The following is a 23,933-nucleotide window of genomic DNA, read 5'->3' as shown; positions in this document are numbered from 1 at the left end:
ATATTGTATTCTGTGTTGTAATTGAAATCCAAGTGTATATTATTTTTATTACAAATATTTGCACTGTAAAAATGATAAACAAAAGAAATAATATTTTTCAGTTCACCTCATACAAGTACTGTAGGGCAATCTCTGTTGTGAAAGTGCAACTTACAAATGTAGATTTTTTTTTTGTTACATAACTGCACTCAAAAACAAAACAATGTAAAACTTCAGAGCCTACAAATCCATGTAGTCCTACTTCTTGTTCAGCCAATCACTAAGACAAACAAGTTTGTTTATATTTACAGGAGATAATGCTGCCCTCTTCTTATTTACAATGTCACCTGCACTTTTGTAGCCAGCGTTGCAAGGTATTTATGTGCCAGATATGCTAAACATTCGTATGCCCCTTCATGCTTCGGCCACCATTCCAGAGGACATGCTTCCATGCTGATGACACTCATTAAAAAAATAACGTGTTAATTAAATTTGTGACTGAACTTCTTGGGGGAGAATTGTATGTTCCCTGCTCTGTTTTACCCGCATTATGCCATATATTTCATGTTATAGCAGTCTCGGATGATGACCCAGCACGTTGTTCATTTTAAGAACACTTTTACTGCAGATCTGACAAAACACAAAGAAGGTACCAATGTGAGATTTCAAAATCTGAGAGGGACGAGACGTGGAGCATGCTTTCAGAAGTCTTGAAAGAGCAACACTCTGATGCGGAAACTACAGAACCCGAACCACCAAAAAGGAAAATCAACCTTCTGCTGGTGGCATCCATCTCAGATAATTAAAATGAACATGCGTCAGTCGCACTGCTTTGGATTGTTATCAAGCAGAACCTCTCATCAGCATGGACGCATGTCTCCTAGAATGGTGGTTGAAGCATGAAGGGACATACGAATCTTTAGCACATCTGGCACGTAAATATCTTGTGACACTGGCTACAACAGTGCCATGAGAATGCCTGTCCTCATTTTCAGGTGACATTGTAAACAAGAAGTTGGCAGCATTATCTCCTGCAAATGTAAACAAACTTGTTTGTCTGAGCAATTGGCTGAACAATAGGACTGAGTGGACTATAGGCTCAAAAGTTTTAAATTTTTATTTTTGAATGCAGTTTTTTTTGTACCTAATTCTAAACTTGTAAGTTCAACTTTCATGATAAAGAGATTGCACTATAGTACTTGTATTAGGTGAATTGAAAAATACTGTTTCTTTTGTTTTTTACAGTGCAAATACTTGTAATAAAAAATAAATATAAAGTTAGTCCTGTACACTTTATATTCTGTGTTGTAATTGAAATCAATATATTTGAAAATGTAGAAAACATCCAAAAATATTGAAATAAATGGGATTCTATTAATAACAATGCGATTAATCAAATGATTAATCATGATTAATTTTTTTAATCGCTTGACAGCCCTAGTAATTAGGCCTTGATTCAGCAAGGTATTTAGGTATGTGTGTAACTTTAAGAATGTGAGCAATTCCATTGACTTACGTATTTTTGGCTCATTTACTCATTTTAATTCTCTCATTTATCATATTGAAGTCAACTGAACCATTCCAATGCTTCAATTTATGCATCTGTTGAAATGAGGCATTAGTTACCAAAATATTGAGAACTGGATTATTCTGATTTAAACACCTTCATTTTTCCTTTAATGTTTGACTACAACATGTATGAGGGGAAATTGTCCTTTTGTGCCTAAATTAGCCTGGTATGGTTCCGATGATCAAATAATATTCTGTAATGTTAAATCCTATGTTACATACAGGAATACCAACAAGGAGGAACATTTTCATAAGGCTCTATGGGGATCAAGAACTGGATATTTAAGTGGAAGGTATCAGGTCTACAAAGATGACTCTGTTCTGGAGGAAGGGGAAGAGTTTAAGTCTCTTTCTACTGACTTTTTTCCAATTAAATTAATGTGTATAATTTCTAGCTCCTCGACACTTTAGGACACTCAGGCAGGAGGATGGAGGTCAAACTTAAGGTTTAAACAAACTACAGTATATCCACAGTAATAATTATCCTCTCTTCTGGTAATGGAGCTAATGCCTACCTGTGCAATAGCATATTCTCCCCCTCCCTGCACAGGCTGGTTCTTGGCCATATTACTTTTTTTCACCACTTGAGTGCTCTTGGGTAAATGAACAGTTACAGAAGCACTTGGATGGAATGGAAAGAGAGGCATTTTGTAGCCCATAAAAGAACATAATATAGGGCTGCTGTAAAAATTCAAAGAAAAAAAGTCAGAGACAGCCAGAGTCCCAAACATCTTATACTGAGAAAATAAGGAGAAAAACTTTACTCAGGTAAGCACTGAAGTATTTGGTAAAAAATTCAAATAAGCTTACTTAGAAAGACTACAGGAAATAGGCATATCTCGACTCCACTCAATTGGTCCATTTTCTGCTTTCTGTACTCCAGATATGGCACCAGAAGGCTTTCCAGTGATTATTTTATACCTATGAGATATTACAAAAATAAATATGCAAACTAAATATGCAATACTGAATTACTATCTCTTCAAATACAAGTCTAGTAAATGGATCCTCTAATGGGACCTTGTAATGTAAATTAAAAATTCTAAAGCTAGTACAAGAATTTAGGCCAATCTGCTGCTCAGTAGGAGTACAATGTTCAGGGCTCATCTCCAGACTGGCAGAGGGTGCTGAAATAATACACTTAATGTTTAATGAAAAGAAACACCTTATGCTGAACTGAAGAAGCCCCTTTGGCTGACTCAGGATTGAAAAAAAATTAAGGAGGGGATCCAGGAACTCACTGGAAAAAATAAAAATGTTAAAGTCAGATTTTTATGTCCGTATAGTACAGGCATTTACTGGTTTGAACTTGCAAGGTTCCAGGAAATGTATAGCATAATATTATCAAAAATGTTCATTTGGGAGAAAAGGAATATAGTTTGGGTTCAGCAGAGATTACATTAATATTAAAATAGCCACAGATTTTGGCACACTTTTGTGCATTCACAATTTTTTCCTAACTCTGAACGGAAAATTTAGGAATAAGTGTGAAAGGAGAGAACTCTGTATTAAACTGTATTTAGCTCTAGGAAAAACGTTACTTTACACACGCATGGTGTAGAGATAAGGAAGATTCAAACAGCTAACTGACATCATCTTTCATGCTTCATCTAAACTTTCATTTAAAAATATTAAGCCTCTAACTCCAATTTATCCCAAATCCCTGTCTGCAAAGGGAGAGGGAATGACAAGATGCATTTCCTCCTCAGCAGCAAAAGACTTTACTGCCTCCTGGATACCAAAAACAGCTCCCATACTTTCTTCAATGCCAGAACTCCCAATTGTCCTCCACCCAATTGGCCAAATTTCTGGCTGTCATTTGACAACACCTAAATGGCAGCTACTTGTTAAAATAGAAGTCTGAAGCACTGAAAATGTAAGATCTTAGACACTACAAAATTAATTGAATGTAACATAAGAAAATTACACAAGGTAGATTTCCAGATTGTACTGGACCACGAGTGCAGCAAAGAAGGCAAGAGGCATCAAAAGGTAGTGTCACAATTTTCTGGAGGCTCTGCTGCATGATTAGGTCTAATGTGCTGCACGAGGTACTAGTCTTGTTAAATATGAAATCTTCCCATGGCACTAGCCTTGCTAAATATGAAATCTGCCCACCGTTTGCATTATTTTTACACTGTTTGCTGTGTGCGTGTGCACAGAACACTTGATATAGATATATTTATTGGTTGAATTCATTTATAAACAGACAGAACTCTCCCTCTAAATTACCCACATCACTTCCTTGTTCCTGCGAGGCCCTTCAAAAGGTCGGAATGGTAAACTCCCTGTTGCTGCATGGTAAAATGTCACTCCTATGCTCCACAGATCAACTGTTGCTCCATACTTCTTCTGATGCTCCTTCCTCAACACTGCTCGCTCATACATATCAGGATGCTTAAGGGGGAAAAAAGGGGAAACTTAGAACAACTTGCTTTGTAAACAATTATAAAGCACCAAAACTCAAGCAAGCAACCACAGCAGGACACACCAGCTTTCTAAGCATTTCTTTCATCAAAACGGGAAGTTAGCATCTGCTGTAGAATTTGCATAAGCTTTTCAAACTACAGGCACTTCAAGAACATACTGCAAAATTGTTCAGCCAGAGCCAGTAGCCGTTTATAGCCACCCTTGTTACAATAAAGTTCAAAATCTAGTAAAGAGAATTTAGCCAAGAAAATTCAGATGAAATTACAGATTAGGAGAGAAAAGCCACACAAAAGGAGAGGAAAAGAAACACTACAAAAACTACTATTTCAGAAAATGCATTAAGAAGAACACAGAAAAAAAGCATTGAGAACATGTATTAGCACACTGGCATGTGAGGGGCATGTAAACAGAAGCAGAGGGGACAACTGTTTTCTGTTTTGCCACAAAAATATACTTACTTTCAAATTCAATGTAAGTATTTTAACTATACTGGCTCCCTTACCTGTCTCTTTGTGGAATTAAAATACTCTGACTTTAAAACACTACACTGGAAATTCCAAGTTACAGTGCCCTTGCACACTGCCTGGTCAATACAAATATCAGGAAAGTGGATCTGAGCAATATCCCAGCATCATCCAAACAGTTCACAAGAACACTTAAAAATATCCAGAGAGGGAGAGGCAAGGAAGCTCTAATAAATCTATGCTGCAATTCTTTATATCACGCAATGAAACATGGAGAATCTGGGTCAGGAAATGACTTCAACGCACTTGTTCCCCAGATCAGCAGAGGCCTGGCATGACAAAAGATGCAAAAGGTAGGATTGATGTTATAACAGTAACTACCGGACTAGATGTGCCATTGGTAAATGAGTTCCAAACTGGGTTTATGTCTCTCAGCTATTCAGTTTTCACTAAGGGCACGTCTACACTACCCGCCGGATCGGTGGGTAGTGATCAATCTATCAGGGATCGATTTGTTGCGTCTGTAGACGCGATAAAATCGATCCCCAATCGCTCTGCCGTCAACTCTGGAAGTCCACTGCGACGAGAGGTGGAAGCGGAGTTGACGGGGGAGCGGCAGCGGTCGACTCACCGCCGTCCTCACGGCCAGGTAAATCGACCTTGGATACGCCGATTTCAGCTACGCTATTCGCGTAGCTGAAGTTGCATATCTTAGGTCAACCCTTCCCCCTAGTGTAGACCTAGCCTAAGAAATATCCCATGCTTCAACAAGTCCATCAGTCATAAATTAAATGGCTTACCAAATATTCTTCTGTGCCATAGAGAGAAACAAACTGTTCGTCATCTTCCAACTCTCTAGCAGCTCCAAAATCTGTCAGTTTGTAAACAGACTGACCATCTTCACCTATAACACGCATTATATTCCCTGGTTTGATGTCACGGTGCACTATTCCGTTTTCTCTGAGATGATTCATCCCAGCCACTTAAATACAGAGTTGTACAGCATTTAGTACATACGTATCAACACGGACAGGACACATGTTAAAATACCAAAAAAGCATATATACTTTCATAGACTACTGTTTTTCAGTGTGTGCAAAGGAGAAGGGCAAGGACCACTGCTGCTACTAGGATTAGAATATCCTATTGTCTCTATTCTAATCATCTTTGCCTTTTCTTCTGCAAACAGCAAATAATGGTATGTCTTGCTCTCAAAAATGCCTTTCCTGAAACCTATTTTCATCCATTATTTTAGGTAAGAGTTTATAATCCTTAGTGATCTTATTCTCTTCCCAGAGGACTGTCTATAATATAGGAAACAAGAGATGACGATGGGTTTTGCCATCATCCTTTGGAACACTGAGCAGATAAAGTGGACGTATTTTAATTGCCAGATTTCCTGCAGCGATAGGGGGCAGATACTGGTGGACTTGATTACTCCCCACAATCTATTCTGTGATGATCTGTCAAGAAGGCAGTCCAGTGTGTGACAAAAAAAATCTTTGCGTTTAAAAAAATCTAATTTTTAGAAAAAAATCATAAATAGTTTTATAATGCAACTACATTTGTTGATATAGATTAAAAATAATACACCTCTACCCCGATATAACACTGTCCTCGGGAGCCAAAAAATCTTACCGCATTATAGGTGAAACCGCGTTATATCGAACTTGCTTTGATCCGCCAGAATGCGCAGCCCCGCCCCCCCCAAGAGCGCTGCTTTACCATGTTATATCCGAATTCGTGTTATATCGGGTCGCATTATATCGGGGTAGAGGTGTACTATAATCCATATGATTTCATCTATATTGTCAAACTAAGAATTTTAACACTCCAATTCCAAACTAAACCAAACAACAGCTGAGCAACAGGACAAATTAGACAGAGTTAAAAAAATTAAATCCCACATACCCACGTCTCTCAGCACAATTAAGAACTCAGACTCTGGCAACCCATAGGCATTAGATGGCTCTTCTAAAACAGTGTATAAGCTCCCACATGGACAAAATTCCATAACAAGTACTTTGTGTCTAGTGGTTGTCTGAAAAATAAAAAATATTAAGATTTGGCAATGATATGAAGACTGTTAATAATGCCAGAGATTACATCAAGTCATAGTCTCCTATTTTCAAAGCTTTGTAACCTGATGCTATTTTATATACAAGTCTCACTCTGATGGCTTTTAAAAAAAAGAAAAGAAAAAAGAAAAACTGGTTCCATTTTAAAATTTATCTTGAGTGTGGAAGAAACTAGGGAGGCCACAAGATTATGGGTGCTAGCCCTTCTTCACCTTTAAAATGGCCCTCTCAGAGTAGTAGGTAGTATAGGCAAATGAAAAATGAGGAACTACATTGGAAGAAGAGCCTGAAGCAGCACTTTTACTTCTCTCCTTCGATTACTCCCCCTCCCCAAAGTCTTTACCGACCTCTGCATTTTAGCAATTTTCCTGTGAACCCCTAGCCAGCCTCACTTTGAGAAGTGCTACTTTAAATCATCCCTGGATGCAATTCTACATCTGCTCTATCATTATGTGAACTTTATACAGCAAGATGCCTATCTTCTGACAATCTTGTGGAACACCTGAAATCTTATTTATATTTTTAAAAAGTGAGAGTTTGTGAATAAGCTGCAAAATTATCAAGCAAGAGCAAATCAGACAGTAGCATGCATTCCATATTAATATAAAATGTACAGTAGTGTAATTAAAATCTATTATCTTAATTTCAATTTAAGATTTTATAAATTAGGACAGTATTTGCATAATATGCACATGTGGATGCAGTGGATCAGATTCAGTGCCTGTTGCACTGAACCTGATTGTATGCTAAAGACAGCAAGGCAAGTGTACTGATGTGCTAGGCTGTTAGGAGTCAGTTATGTATTTCAGTAGCAGTATCACCACTCAGCCTCTGCTATCTTTCAATCTGTGGCTCCAGGTCAGGTGAGATTCTCAGCAAAAGGAGAGAAGCCAGTAGGAAAAGGCTCCTATATACTTCTTAATAAAAATACAACCTTATCCCATACAGCTGAGTTTACATGAAATACATATGCAGGGATCATGGATGACATTACTACAAACCACATCAGCTAATTACCTCTTCTTCAATAGCAAACAATTTGACAATGTTCTTGTGATTCAGTTTCTTTAATACTTCAAGTTCTCTCATCTGAACATCCACAGGACGAAGGAAGCTTATGTTGTTAAATACTTTGACGGCATATAAATCCCCAGTTTTCTATCAGAAAAATATTCAGATTATTTAAAAAAAATCAAAGTCAAGTACAAAAAAGCCTTAATAATTAACATGTATATAGTATCAGTCATCCTGAAGGATCCCAAGAACACTTTTCAAACTTATATACAAGTATGATATAATTGCAGCTTTTCTGCAATAATTTATTAATATTGTATGTTCATCTGGTTATTGGAATGTTTACTATATGAATATATTGGTTTAGTTTAATAGGGGGCTGTAAGGAAAAACAAGCAGGAAGGAAAAATGGCTCAAGATAAGCTACTTCTTTACAAACACTTGAGGGTTGTTAACAGACAATGCCAGGACACACAAAGAACTGCAAACTCAAGACAATTTGAGAGAGAGAGACAAAATACATAATCTCATGACAAAGAACAGCCTCAACTCCCATCTACATTCAGGTAATAAACACCAATTAGGGGATAATTTTTCACAAAGCTGGAAGATGGAGAAATCTGAGGAGTAACTTTAGATTTTAGTATCTGTACAAAGACTAATTGAAAATCTTCTAGAAAATTTGTGTAAGGCCCCAAACCCGTAGCCAAGTATGTAGAGGTTTAAAAACTACAATTAATACAGTTCAGAACAACACACTTAAAAATTAGTTCCTGCTTTATGCCCCAATCTTGGGAAAAGTTATTCACACGGATTCAGTGGGGCTAATCATGTAAAAGTGTTTACAGGATTGGGGCTTTATTTATCTGCTGACCTGAATCCTGGGATTTAGCATTTTTTCCTACACCACTGGATAGCCATTACATCTCAAACAGCAGTGCAGCTCCATATGCTTTTACAGTTTGTGATATCCTGAGCTATTTCAGGGGAAAACAAAAGCCCCCCAAAAAACACCTTGGTAGATAAAAATCCTTTCAGTTTTCCTTTAAAATTATAAAACGATTGTTAATAATTTATAGTCAAGAGAAGGTATTAGCAGTTGGGTTATTTTTCTCACAGTTTTTATATACGTTAGTATGACAATTAAAGAAATTAAGACATAATTAAGCACTCTGGATAATGTTAAAAACCAATCTACCTCTGGAAACAAAAACATAGTGAGGCAGGGATCATGTCTTACTTTGTATTTGTATAGCACTTGGCACAACAGTTACCTGAACCTGACTAATATTAAATAATAATAAATTCAGATATTAGAAAATAAATTTAGGTAAAGAGAGTCCAAATAGAATATTTGTCTGGAATGAAGATTACCACCCCCCCCCAAAGGAGTTCAGAAATAACAGTTTCTTTAAAAAGACACAGATATATATTTATTTCCAATTTAAAAGGGACATATACGTTTAGTAATTTAGGCCCCAAAAGAGTCTTTTCTACTTGTTTATTTAAACATTTCCCTGCATTGTTGGAAACTCAACAGCACTGTACTTATGCACAAGAACCAGAAACAGCATTGTGTACTTGTGCATAAGAACCAGAAAATGACTGCTTAATTTCACTGTCCAAACTGGATAAAATGCAAAAGGCATCGAGCAAGCACAGTGAAAAGAATGGTACATTTTACAAATGATTTCAGTATTAATACGAGTTGTGTTATTAATAACGATAAAGATGTTTAAAAACATGTATCTTACACATTTTTTCCTGATTATTAGGGACATTAAGATAAAATATCATAAAAGTTGTGTTGTTTTCTTACACAAACATACCCAATTAAAAAAAAATCAAAACTTTTCCATAAAGATGAACAGATTTCAAGGGCTTTCACATTACAGGTGCCAGATTTAATGATTGTTTTCTTACTGAATCCAGCCTGTGGATTTAGTATATAGGCAGTATTCACCGAATAGCTAGTTTTTCTTTTAATTAATGAAAGAAAAACAACTTCCATGCATTAACAAAGGAAACAAGACAAGAAGACTATTTAAGAATTAATACAAGGATCCCTGTTCTTGAAAAAAATATTTACTATATGGTAACCAATTTGTTTACTCCACACAAACCTTATGTCGTCCACGAAAAACATTTGCAGTGGCGCCTTGTCCTAGAACGTCAGATAAAAGCCATAGATAATTGGAAGTGCTCTGCATGGTTTCTCTCGATTAGTCGATTCTCTTTTCAAGCTTAAAAATAAAAACATAAATGTTACTGAGTATATTGCACACACAAAAATTAAAAGGAAAATCAATACATTCTTAATGAAACAGAGAAACACTACACCAGAGATTTAAAGAATTAACAGAGGAATTAAAAATCCACCAATTAGAGAGATGGAGAGGCAGGAAGAATGGAAACGAAGGCAAGCTAAATGCTACCAAAAATGAAAATTAACATTTCAGATATAAAATCTGTCACAGAGTTTGAAGTCTTCTTTTTCCCTTCCTCCAATTGAAAGAAACAACTAAAAATCAAATAAAGGTCTGAATAACCATTCTTTTGTCAGCTTCTAAATGTGGCACAAAGAGACCATAAAAGATAGAGGAAAATAATACAAAAGGTTTCAAATAATGTGGGAATTGTGTCTTTCCTTTAAGAGAAGCAACATTTCTATAAGTTCCATGGTTCAGCATATCTGAGAAACTGCACAATGGAAGTGAGATAATGGCAGGTTTATGTGATATCAAATATCTGAAGTAGCCGTGTTAGTCTGTATCCACAAAAACAATGAGGAGTCCGGTGGCACCTTAAAGACTAACAAATTTATTTGAGCATAAGCTTTCATGGGTAAAAAACCCACTTCTTCAGATGCATGGAGTACTGGACTACTCATTGTTTTTGTGATCTCTGAAATAAGGAGTTTGTGACCCAGGGTCCTTTTGATGCCAACTGACACAGAGGGGATGCACGAGGTTTAATAGGGATCCTTTGGTCAGGTACATGCATAATAATTAACAAAAGGTCTTTACCAAGAGGCAGCAGCTTACATGGAAATGTATGTATGGATAATATTTAAGAAATTATGTATCTACACCAGTGTTCCCTCTAATTTTTCCCACACATGTGCAGAATGAATTTTGTTATGTGCATCAATATCAAGGTGATGTGTGAAACATCACCTTCATATTGGTGCACATAACAAAATTCATGTGGTGGGGGTGGGGTCGAGGGGTTCGGAGTGTGGGAGGGAGCTCAGGGCTGGGGCAGAGGGTTGGGGTGCAAGGGTGTGAGGGCTCCAGCTGGGGGTGCAGGCTCTGGAGTGGGGCCGGGGATGAGGGATTTGGGGTGCAGGAGGGGGCTTCAGCTGGGGCTGAGGGGTTCAGACTGCTGGAAGGGGATCAGGGCTGGGACAGGGGTTTGGCGTGCAGGGGGGAGTGAGGGCTCCAGCTGGGTGTGCGGGCTCTGGGGTGAGGCTGGGGATGAGGGGCTCAGGGCTGAGGCAGAGGGTTTGGGTGTGCACTCAGGGGATGAGGGGTTTGGGGTGCAGAAGGCTGCTCTGGGGCTATGGTGCGGAGAGGGCGCCTCTCCCCCTCAGCTCTCTCTCCCCGCAGCAGCACCTGGGCTGGGGGGAGAGGCGCCCTTCCCCCGGCCACAGCAGGTCCGGACCGAGCCTGGGTTCGAGACGCCCCTCCCCAGGCTGTGGCAGGTCTGGGGCTGAGGCGCACCGCCACCGGCCACAGCAGGTTGGGGGCCACGCTAGGTTGGGGCGCCCATTCCCTGGCAGGTCCTGGCCAGGTGGGTTCCTTGAGCACCTGTGTGGCGCTAAATAGGCTGCTGCGCAGCTTACAGGGAACTTAGACCTACACTGAAAATTATGTTCTTAAAGTTAAAGGCGAGTGACCAGGATGTGACCATCTGTGGACAGATTCTGTTCAGGCATGGGATTAGGAGTCTCTTACCTTTCTCTGTCTGGTCAGGTATATATTGTGCATTGTATGTCTCACAATGGAAGTCTATTTGCATATGGAGCCACCAACTAATCAAAGTTGCAAAATAAATAACAGATTGTGAAAGCTATAGAAAGGACCACACAGCAGGAGGTGATACATCTGGTATTGCAAGGAAAGAGATAATATCCTTCCACTGTGGAGGCAAGAGGATAGCATGACTTTTCTCATGAAAGGAAGATCACAGCCAAGACTGGCTGTAATATGCTGTGATGGGGTGTCTACCCCACACAAGACTGGAAGGGGTTATATGGCCAGGTGGTCCAACTAACTCCATCGGCTGCACCTGGAGGAGCAGCCAGGGAGTAGAGGATTGATTGGGACCAGGCTCAGCTGGACGGAAACAGGCAAGACTTCCTTAAAGCCAGGGCGCAGACAGCAGAAGGGGGCTGCAGTCACTCCCTGGGAGGAGGGAGGTGTGTTAGAGGCTAAAGGTTAGTTCACAGTTATTCCTGGAGATGAGGGAGGCTGGTGAACCCAGAGAACAGGGAAGCCAGGAAGGCAGGAGAAGGCCCAGGGGTAAGCAGCAAGGTGGGACAGTGCAGGCCTTGGCTGCTGATGGGAGGGCCCCTGAGCTGGAATCCAAAGTAGAGGACAGGCCTGGCCGCAGAGATGACTTGTTGGAGGGGCATGAAGGGTCAAGTGCCCCCTCTCTCTCCCTCCCCCCCCCCCAGCAGCTGGCCCTGGAGGGAGAGGAGGGGTGGGGCCAGAAGAGAAGAGGAGGGAACAGAGCTTCTTCCAGCCCCACTGCCTGGGATGCTGCCCGCCCAGTGCAGCATAGCGGCTGACTGGGACAGAGGCTGGCTATGGCAGCAGCAGGCTGCCTCCCACCCAGGCTCAGCATCTGGGGACAGCGGCCAAGTGAGCCGGAGCCCTGCCCTGCCCCTCTAATATGCTCAGAGCTGGCACAATGGGAGGACAGAGCTACCCCGGTAATGTGGGGTGGGGAAGGGATGGGGAGAGCGTGAGAGCCCTGGGCTGGGTGGAGTCATGTGGGGATGTCACATGGGGAGATCACGTGTTCTTCCCTTTAGCTGGTGCCCCCAGCAGACTGCCTGGGATGGTTTGTCCAGGAAAGACTTTGTTACATCACCCCCAGTAGGGGAATATGTATGGTGACCCAGGCGGAGGCTGAGTCCCAAAGAGGAGGCTGCGATTCCTGGAGCAAGAGGGGCCACAGGACGAGACAGGATGGGTGAAGACACTGCCAGAGAAGGGTGCAATGTCTGGCAGAGCCAATCCCCAGGATGGCCAGGAGGAGGACTATTAGTGGTGAGCAGACCCTGTCACAAATGCTGGAAGGATTTTGGATAAGCTTTTGCTCTATATGATATGATAGAAACTAATTAAGTAAGTCTAGATTCTAGATCATGTGTTATGTTTTTATTTTATATTTATCCATTTGTTTTCAATACTTTTATTGGCTCTCCTCAAACTTCTACATTTTATTAAATACATTTTTACTTGTTTTCACTATAAACATATAAGAGTTGTGTATCAAGCAGAGCTATGCTCTGAGGTGTAACTGGTGAGCTGGGGGTACTGTTCTTTTGGGAGCAGTGGATTTGTGAATTCTGTGAGCATCCAGTGGACATGGGGCTGGACACTTCAGGGGGACCCTCAAAGGGCTTGAGGGCCAAAGTGTGTCTAATGCTAACCTGCAGAGGAAGAGCGGAGCCTGAGTAGGCTGAGGGAGGAGTGCTTGTGTTGCCTGTGGCTGGTAGAGTGGGGTTCTGACCCCTGTCAGGCTCAGACAAGGCTTTCTCCTGGTAAGGGCATGGGCAGGTAGTAGCGAAGTGCCTCACAACTCTGGGTAACCCCAGGAAGTATGACAGGAGTACTGAAAGATATGGCCCTACCTCAGTGTAAGTATGGATGCTCCAGACGGGTAGGTTCCAAGAGGCTAGTTTCACATGAGTCAGATAATTAAAGAACCAATGTAAACTCTAATATTTTCAACTTGTTAGAAGTAATAACTATTACATCTGAAAGAAACTAGTGATTTTTCTCCAATTCTCAAGTTTTTTTGCTTTCTTAATTTTAGATCATTTTGGGTAGAGTCAATTAAATTGTTTCCCAGCTATAGTCTGGGAATTTTCCTGCAATTGTGAGCTCACAAAAGGCAGCAAGGGGTGCAGGAGCAGATGTAATCCCTGAAACTACTTTTAAACGCATTTGTTTTAATTAAAATTTCAAGCTGAAAGATTCCTTTAAAATCTAATAAAAATAACGATTTGCAAAACTGGTCAACTCAATCCATAGTCTAGGAGTACTCTTGGATTCCTCACTGAGCTCTCACATAGCAACCGCAACAAGTAGTGATAGCTACCATCTCCAGCTGGCTATGAGACTCCATCCTATCCTGGTGGACAAAGACCTGGCCTCAGTTATTCATGCCTTCATCATCACTTGGCTGGAGTACAGCAATGCAGTATAGGTGGGCATGGAACCTTCAGCACTCTGGAAACTCCAATTAGTAGAAAATGCTGCAGTCTCTTTTCTCAGCAACACAGGCTACTGTGAGCACATCAGATCTGTCCTTTGCTCTCTACACTGGCTTCCCATAGAACTTTTAATCAAGTACAAGGTCTCAATTTTTTCTCCCAAGTGGTCCATGACCTGGGCCCAGGATGCCCAAAAGACCATCTAAAGCTCCGAAACAAAGACTGGGTCAACAACTTCACTCTTCTAGCACAATGGAACTCTACAACCACAGTAAAGCTCACTTGTGTGGGAGACGGAACTTTCTTGGGGACAGTCTGAGACTGTGGAATGACCCCCCTTTCCGCCCTCCCCCAGGAACTAAGGACCAACACAAACCCTGCCACTTTTAGGGTGACCAGATGAGAATTCCAAAATATCGGGACCGCCGCAGGGGGAACGCCTTTTCAATTGTTACAGTCACCCGTCCGAGTCTTCGGCGGAGGGTCCTTCAGTCGCTGACGGTCTTTGGCGGCATTTCGGCGGCGGATAATAAACCTTGCCACCAAAGAAGGAAGTACCCGCCGCCGAATACTGTCGGCGACTGCAGGACCCGCCAACGAAGTGCCGACAAAGACCCGGACATGCCGGGTGAGTGTAACAATTGAAAAGGCACTCCCCCTACTCCCCCTGCCGGTCACCGCCGCCTAAGTAACAAGGGGGGGCAGGTGTGCAAAAAGCGCCTGAAACAAAATATCGGGACAAATGGCGTCCCGACCGTACTTCAGTCGGGACGCGGGACAAACTGCTCGATATTGGGACGGCTGGTCACCCTAGCCACTTTCCACTTAAAGTGCAAAGCACACTTTTCACCTCATCTTCTCTAATAAAAACACATAGCAACAGATATATGTATAAAAAACAAACCAATCCAAACTCCCTACCTAAACAAGACACTCCACTGCACATGCTCCTCCACCTGAGGAGAGGATGAGAGAACAGACAACATGCACTACCGGAAGGCGCTCAGATACTACAGTGAGGAGACAGACAGTATAAAGACCTATATAGATCAGAATGCCCATGTTTTGCACAGGCAGACCCCGGCACCTGAATAAAGTATCCTACAGAATAAGGGCCTAAGTAACATAAATAAAAGCCACCGTATATGCTGTCCTTGAAAAGATACAGATGATAAGCGGCTCAACTCTCTTATACTAGCATGGTATAAAGGAAAATTGTCAGCAACCAGAGTCCCATTCCTAGCCCTCAAATGGGTTCTAAACTGCTTCTGACAACAGGTGTGCCAGATAAGCAGTATTTCCCTGGATAGTTTCCCCCAATTATTAATAATATAACTCAATCATGTTATGAGTTAATTCCTGATTTTAATAAGAGATTCTAAATTTTCCAAATTTAAAAAAGGCCCACAACATATCTATTTTAATTAAAGCAAATCTCTAATTTTTCATACACAACCAATACTATAATACTCATTGTTTCAGCAGAAGTCCAATACAACCAGCTTTTAGAGCGTCTCCAAAAAGTGTAATATCTCACATACTGTGTGCACTGTCAATGCCTAAAGAAAACAGTAAGTTACCATAAATTATGGAACACAAAACTATGAACACTTCAGAGTTAAGGAGAACCTGAATTAGTTCAGTTTGGTCATTCATTGTATCAGGATTTCCCCCCCCCATCCTCCTTCCCCGCCAGCCCCCAAGAAAAGCCTCCTTACTCTTCTTATGAAAAGCACTATCAAACCCCCACACCCCTGTGATAGCAGGAAGAAGATATAAAAGAACTTCCTGTTCTTAGAGAGATCTAAGGGAAACATATTTATCATCTAAGTTGTTCAACTCTGTTTGAAGAAATCATTGGTTTATACAACAGCAAAGAAAGTCTGTAACAACACAGAAGAGATTTTACCACAGGAAAATGAACAGAGTGGAGGAAGTTGTGCTGCAATATCAAGTTAATCAGTCACATTACAGTGCTTAGCACAGGCAGGGGCCTGACTTTCTAATAGTACTCAGGGGAACACCGCATTAAAACAGGAATTTTCAAATGATTTTGGCTGAACAAGTTTCTACTTGTAATAACTTCTAATATTAGTAATGTACAGTACCTTAATGAGAATATATGTGTAAAGTGTTTCTTATAAGCCAGTCCCAAGGCATTTAGAGAAGTCCAATCATCTTGTAATGTGTGAAGGGCGGAGTCACCAGGTAAAGACTTGGAATTCTTGCAAAATAGATCCAAAGTTATGAAGCAGCTCCAATCTACCGTATTTTATCTATTTCCATCATTACTTATTCTTAACACATGGGCTAGGGAAGAAGGGCTCCATATAGCACAAAAGACAGCAGTACAGTACACAAATTGGGTGGCAATCTGGCTGGTCACATGGTGCTGGTGGGTCCTCCTCCTTTCTTAAGCTGCTAAAAGGCATTAAAGACAACTCAAAATAACAGCCAGTCAAACAGTGGAAATCTTCTGTGACATATTTTAATCAAAACTTCAAAAATTCTCAACCAGCTCTACTAAAAGTACCTAGTCAAACATAATTTTCCCATATTGGTAACTGCTGTAGATGCCAAAGAGATGTTATGCAGACCTGAATGGCATGAGACAGGTCCCTGAGGCAATCTGGGGCAGTTTCTGTATTAAAACAAGGTCCATGCTACGAAAAAGCTTGAAAAAAACATTGGACTAAAAATGTCTTCCAGATAATGAGACCCACTACCTGCGATGTGCCAGGTGGCATGGATATAGTGAAGATGGGGTTGCTGCTTTGCATGATGCCATCTTGACTACCTCTTGCCAAGAGTCAAATCTACTGAATCTTTTTTGTTCAGCAGAAAAGTGCACATAGACTGCAAGTACACAAAGAATTCTGTCTTTACCAATTTTATTCAAAGACTAAACAATTTAATGGCTGACTAGAAAGTGATCATCTCACAGCCCAAAAGATTCAAATGTGACATTTTTACGTAAGAGGTCCCTTGTCCACCTCCATTCTTATTTTTAAAAGTAATGTATGCCAAGACCAGTAGAAAAGAATTGCATGAGCCATAGCACCCTACAAAACAGACTAGCACGCTATCAGATCTAGGACTTCATTTGATGGATGACAAAAATCTAGCAGACAGGAAAACCATTTACAATATGGTACAAAATATTGACAAAAATCTCAAACAGTGAAAATAGGAATCAGATCTAAGCCTAGGATATTTGTACTGATATAACCACACTTATATAGCTACACCAGTGGAAATGCTTAATGTACACGTGGCGCCTTGGTGCAAACAAAAGCTTGCACTTGTGATGATTGGGCCTACAAATTTACACTAATTGTGAGTTCAACTGTAAAAAGTTAGAGAAAGTTTATAAAATGTCTCTAACCTATAACAACAAATGTTGATGCGAGAAGGTGCAAAAGGAAATAAGACTGTATTAACCTAAACAAAAAGGCCTACTGATATAATTCAAGGACTATGTTAAGGTCATGCCTGGTAAACAAGAGAAGTGCTGGACTGGAAATAAACAGACCAAAACTGTTTTGTTGGAAATTAGGCCTAATTGGGGGTGGAGGGGATGAGCTATTCCAGTGGCACTCAGCCTTTCCAGGCTGTACCTCTTTCAGGAGGCTATCTTGCATATCCAAAATTTCACCTCACAAACCATTTGCTTACAAAATCAGACATAAAAATACAAAAGTGTCACAGCACACTATTACTGAAAAATTGCTTACTTTCTCATGTTTACCATATAATTATAAAATAAATCAATTGGAATATAAATATTGTACTTACATTTCAGTTTATAGTATATAGAGCAGTATAAGCAAGTCACTGCCTCTATGAAATTTTAGTTTCTACTGACTTTGCTAGTGCTTTTTATATAGCCTGTTGTAAAACTAGCAAAATACCTAGATGAGTTGATGTACTCCCTGGAAGACCTCTGCATACCCCCAGGGGTATGTGTACCCCTGATGGAGAACCACTGAGCTATTCTGCCCATCATTCCCTTTCTGGGGTCTTCAAAAAGAGACTTCAGGAGGAAAAGCTAGCTCTGGTGAATGCTGGCTGGCTAAAAGACAAGAGAAGGGGAAGATTGTTTTCCTATGAATGGACGTTAATAACAGCAACAATACCAGCTCCAGCCCATCTCAGCTAACTTTTCTCAAAAATAACAGTAATTACTATCTTCAGTACCATCTAAAAGACTGCACACAAGGGTGTTCTTTTTCTATTTTTGTAATCTTCTAAAGCAGGGGTGGCCAACCTGTGGCTCTGGAGCCACATACAGCTCTTCAGAAGTTAATATGCAGCTCCTTGTATAGGCACCGACTCTGGGGCTGGAGCTACAGGCACCAACTTTCCAATATGCTGAGGGGGTGCTCACTGCTCAACCCCTGGCTCTGCCACAGGCCCTACCCCTACTCAACCCCTTCCCGCTCCCTCCCCTGAGCCTGCCATGCCTTCGCTCCTCCCCACCCCACAGCCTCCTGCACACCCGGATCAGCTGTTTCGGGAGGTTCAGGGAGGGAGCGGGAGGTGCTGATCAGCAGGGCTAACGGTGGGTGGGAGGTGCTGGGAGCTGATGGGGGGGGGGGGGGAGGGGCTGCTGATTACTGTGGCTCTTTGGCACTCAGGTTGGCCACCTCTGTTCTAAAGACTCTTCACAGCTGAAGGGAATAAGGGATGTTTTTAAAATGAAAGCCTTACTTAATACTTTACATTTCAAATGCTCTTACTTTCTGTTTTCCCCCTGTATCTTTAATAAAGGGTTTAAAAATGTTTAAGAATGAGTTTGCCATCGTATTAAGTGGGCTCAGATCTTTGCATTCCAACCTTATTTAAAACAGTTTCAGGTTGGACAGTTACAGGGTCATATTAACACCTTTGTTTTTGGGGCCCATATATTCCTTCCTAACTAATACAATACACCATTGCAACTTACTCTGGTTTCACCATAGCCAAGGTAAAAAATAACCATTCCCCCAACATCACAAACCTCAATTTAAAGGAATAATAGGAAGAAATTGTTTTATTCCTTTAAAATTTCATAGAGGCAGTGACCGTATTCTGGCCTGCTTTTAACAATCTTCAATCAACTTTCTAGTTAACTTCTAAAAATATAACTTCCTACATCTTTTCCTTCCTTTTGTTTTGCTTCCTTTCCCATTCTGGCTTCACTCCTCCTTTTTTGTTATAATAGTTCAGAATGTATCTTTTTATGTGTATGCAGCATCTATTACTTCCTCTTTTTTCATTTCTCTCTTTACCACCACCACCACCACCACCACTTCTTCTTCCCAAATCCACTCACTCTTTTCTCTCCCTTAAAGATTTACAACTAGGATGATACTGACTGATGTTACTAAAATGGAGGCACCCAGAAAGAGAGAGTGCATTTAAAACTTTGGGGAGAAGTGGACAATACAGAGCACATAGTACACAACATAGCGGGACAAAATAAAAGTGTACAAGGTAAGGCAAAAACTGAGAAAGAAAAAAGGAAACATACTAAACATGCCAGAAAAGATACACATTGCCTCTTCTGTAATCTCTCTCCTTTTCCCCCAGAGCGAGGGAGCGGATTTTTCATTAAAACTTATTTTTTCAAATTGCTAGGAATAATTTCTCACACATCTTTGTACCTTGGACATTAGAGTAGAATGTCTCCGTCTCAACCTGTCCTTTGTCCTCCTTGCATTACTGCGCCTTTCTGAACTAGCTCTAAAAACTTTGTTTCATTTTCACTTCTAGCTTATGATCACTGATGAGGAAGTAGTTCTGTATAGAGACCTAAAGGAGTCTAGCTTACTATTTGATTTAATTTGTTCTTCCCAATGACTCATATATTGATATTTTAGGTTTTGGTTTAGCATCCTGACCATTTTTCAGTTTTTGGTGGGGAGGTTTGCTCTATTTGTCAGCAGGTTAGTGTTTGGTGAATCCAGGAAAGGATTGTATATAGTAGGAATGGATTGTGGATTATTTTGATTTAATTTTTGATCTTTTAGTGGGCGGAGCATTGACTGCTTTGGTTGAGATGAGAAGTTTAGTGCTCTTTCTTGTATGTTAGTCAGCAGGAGGAATTGACCCAGTTTTGCTTTGCATGCATAATACCTAGGACTTGAAAAATTTACCAGACCTCTAATACGGTGGTCTCCAAAGTGACTTGAAAAATTTACCAGACCTCTAATACGGTGGTCTCCAAAGTGGGGTGCGCAAGAGGATCCTTGGGGGTGCGCGGCAGGAGGAGTGCTTTTTTTTTTTTTTGCTTCGGCAGTTCAGGCGGGAGTCCGAGCACCTTTTTTTTTTTTTTTTGCTTCAGCAAAAATGGTAGAGCCGGCGCGGCAGGGGGTGCGTGCTCAAAAATTTTTTACTGATAGGGGTGCGCGATCAAAAAAGTTTGGAGACCACTGCTCTAATAGCCGGAAGACTTAACAAAGCTGAGAGGTCCCTCTGTCTAGGGGCAATGCCTAGAGGCAAAGGCAAAGTCTGACCATCCCCACACCAAAGCTGCTGGGATTCCTACTAAGGTACTCTTCTTGGGAACTCATCCATTGTTGTTTCTAGTAAATTCAAAAGCCTTTACCCCCTGGAAAGGAGGAGCATTCTTTTTCTCTGAAACTCCTGGCTTCTAGTCTGCTGTCCTTCTCTCTGCTTCAGCTTTTTGGGCCTCTTCCCAGGCAAATATCGTTATTTGTATTATGAAGATGCCCAAAACCTACAATGTGCTAGTTGTACAAACACTTAAGATATTAACTATGCCCCACAAGATCTTAAGAACATACGGGTCAGACCAATGGTCCATCTAGCCCAGTATCCTGTTCACTTCAGAGGGAATGAACAGAACAGGGCAATTCATCAAGTGATCCATCCACTGTTGTTCAGTCCCATCTTCTGGCAGTCAAAGGGTTAGGGACACCTAGAGCATGGGGTTGCATCCCTGGCCATCTTGGCTAATACCCACTGATGGACCTATCCTCCATGAACTTATCTAATTCTTTTTTTAACCCAGTTATAGTTTTGGCTTTCATAACATCCCATGGCAACGAGCTCATAGTGTGAAGAAGTACTTCCTTCTGTTTATTTTTAAACCTGCTGTCTATTAATTTCATTAGGTGACACCTGGTTCTTGTGTTGTGTGAAGGGGTAAATAACACTTCCTTATGCACTTTCTCCACACCATTCATGATTTTGTAGACTTCTATCATATCGCCCCTTCATTGTTTCTTTTCTAAACTGAAAACTCCCAGTCCTTTTAATCTCTTCTCATATGGAAGCTGTTCCATCCCCCTAATCACTTTTGTTGCCCTTTTCTGTACTTTTTTCAACTCTAATATATCTTTTTGAGATGGGGCAACCAGAACTGCACCCATATTCAGGGCATGGACATACCATTGATTTATATAGGGCATTATGATATTTACTATCTCCTTATCTATCCCTTTCCTAATAGATTCTAACATTGTTAGGGTTGGAGTTTTTTGGCTGACTGAGCAGATGTTTTCAGAGAACTATTCACAATGATTCCACGATCTCTGTCTTGAGTGGTAACAGCTAATTTTGACCCTTTCATTTTTGTAGGTATAGTTGGAATATGTTTTCCAACGTGCATTACTTTGCACTTATCAACATTGAATTTCATCTGTCATTTTGTTATCCAGTCACCCAGTTTTCCGATACCTTTGTAACTCTTCCCAGTCAGCCTTAGACTTAAGTATCTTGAGTAATTTTGCATTGTCTGCTAACTTTGCCACCTCACTGTCTACCCCTTTTTCAAAACCATTTATGAACATGTTGAGCAGGACTGATCCCAATACAGATCCTTGGGGGACCGAACTTTTTACCTCTCTCCACTGTGAAAACTGACCATTTATTTCTACCCTTTATTTCCTGTCTTTTAATCAGTTACTGATCCATGAGAGGACCTTCCCTCTTATCCCATGACTGCTTACTTTGCTCAAGGGCCTTTGGTGAGGGACCCTGTCAAAGACTTTCTGAAAGTTCAAGTACACTGTATATACTGGATCAGCCTTGTCCACATGATTCTTTAACAGCCTTCCCTCCCTCCCCCCCAGAATTCTAATAGATTTTTGAAAAGCCACATGGAGTTTTCCCCAACACATCATATCCATCTGTGTGTCTAATAATTCTGTTATTTACAATAGTTTCAACTAGGGCTGTTACGTGATTAAACAAAAGAAACAGTATTTTTCAATTCACTGTTGTAGGTGGCATCGCAAGATATTTATGTGCCAGATGCACTAAAGATTCATATGCCTCTTCATGCTTCGGCCATCGTTCCAGAGAACATGCTTCCATGCTGGTGACGCTTGTTTAAAAAAAAATGCATTAATTACATTTGTGATTGAACTTCTTGGGGGAGAATTGTATGTCTCCTGCTCTGTTTTACCCACATTCTGCCATATATTTCATGTTATAGTAGTCTCGGATGTTGACCCAGCACATACAGTTCATTTTAAGAAGACTTTCACTGCAGATTTGACAAAATGCGAAGAAGATACCAATGTGAAATTTCTAAAGATAGCTACAGCACTCGACCCAAGATTTAAGAATCTGAAGTGCCTTCCAAAATCTGAGAGGGATGAGGTGTGGAGCATGCTTTCAGAAGTCTTAAAAGAGCAACACTCTGATGCAGAAACTACAGTACCCAAACCACCAAAAAAGAAAATCAATCTTCTGCTGATGACATCGGACTCAGATAATGAAAATGAACCTGCGTGAGTCTGCACTGCTTTGGATCATTATTGAGCAGAACCTGTCACCAGCATGGACGCATGTCCTCTGGAATGGTGGTTGAAGCATCAAGGGACATATGAATCATTAGCGCATCTGGCATGTAAATCTCTTGTGATGATGGCTACACCAATGCCATGCAAACACCTGTTCTCACTTTAGGTGACATTGTAAACAAGAAGCAGGCAGCATTATCGCCCATAAATGTAAACAAACTTGTTTCTCTTAACGATTGGCTGAGCAAGAAGTAGGACTGAGTGGACTTATAGGCTCTAAAGTTTTACATTGTTTTATTTTTGAGTGCAGTTATGTAACAAAAAAAACATTTGTAAGCTGCACTTTCATGATAAAGAGATTGCACTACAGTACTTAGAATCATAGAACCTGACTTGCTAAAGTTTATTCCTTTCTATTTTCCTCAGTAGGATATCTTTTTGTCTCTAACTGCCTTCTTTTATTCTCCTCTATGAACTTATCTAATTCTTTTTTGAATCCTGTTATAGTCTCGGCCTTCACAACATCCAAAAGCTGCAATTATTCCAACAGCTGGAATTATTTTCTTAAATGAAAGTTTGAAAGCTTGTATTCCACAAAAGATAATATTTCCCTTCTCCTTAACTCCCTGCCCCCCTTTCCCATAGGGACCTAGTTGAAGAGATTACAAGATTTAAAAACATAAAATAATTCAGTGGTTCTCAAACTTTTGTACTGGTGACCCCTTTCACCTCTGGGTGCAACACCCCTTATAAATTAAAAACACATTTTTATACATTTGACATTATAAATGCTGGAGGCACAGTAGGATTTTGGGTGGAGGCTAACAGCTCATAACCCCCCATATAATAACCTCGCAACCCCCTGAGGGGTCCCAACCCCCAGTTTGAGAATCCTTGAAATAATTGAATGAACTGTGGTTCTGTTTTGAGATGAGGTCATTAAAGCTCATATACATCCATGAACAAATCAGGATACTGTTCTTGGAGTCCCATCCAGGCACCAACTCAATGCCTTACCCACCATGTATATCACTTACAGGGAGACTCCCTCCTCCATCTGGACAGACTTTAAAGGCACCTTGTAAAATCTCTCGCTCCAGTACCAAAGAACACAGCGGAGAAACAGACTATCCAACAAATTCTTGGACTGCATTGCAGACAACTTTTTATTTCAGAAGGTTGAAAAAGCTACTAGGGG

The 23,933-nt window shown here is 40.7% G+C and overlaps 1 protein-coding gene across 2 annotated transcripts in view; it reads right to left on the bottom strand.

Annotated features, from left to right (window-relative positions):
* TBK1 (TANK binding kinase 1) overlaps positions 1-16,452 on the bottom strand; it is a 49,249-nt gene extending 32,797 nt beyond the window's left edge. For both annotated transcript variants that reach the window (XM_026648776.2, XM_026648777.2), the window contains exons 1-7: positions 16,091-16,452; positions 9,658-9,777; positions 7,538-7,678; positions 6,354-6,483; positions 5,243-5,424; positions 3,785-3,945; positions 2,359-2,469 (exon numbers count right to left, since the gene is read on the bottom strand). In XM_026648776.2, coding sequence (XP_026504561.1) covers positions 2,359-2,469; positions 3,785-3,945; positions 5,243-5,424; positions 6,354-6,483; positions 7,538-7,678; positions 9,658-9,744 — 812 coding nt within the window. In that variant the 5' untranslated portion in view covers positions 9,745-9,777; positions 16,091-16,452. The remainder of the gene's footprint in view (positions 1-2,358; positions 2,470-3,784; positions 3,946-5,242; positions 5,425-6,353; positions 6,484-7,537; positions 7,679-9,657; positions 9,778-16,090) is intronic.
* Positions 16,453-23,933: the final 7,481 nt, after the last annotated feature.

The sequence above is a fragment of the Terrapene carolina genome, unplaced genomic scaffold, assembly GCF_002925995.2.
Source record: "Terrapene carolina triunguis isolate 2854851 unplaced genomic scaffold, T_m_triunguis-2.0 Scaffold68, whole genome shotgun sequence".
NCBI classification, from domain to species: domain Eukaryota; kingdom Metazoa; phylum Chordata; order Testudines; family Emydidae; genus Terrapene; species Terrapene triunguis.
The sequence above is the reverse complement of the archived record's forward strand: the minus strand, read 5'-3'. Positions and strand labels throughout refer to the sequence as shown.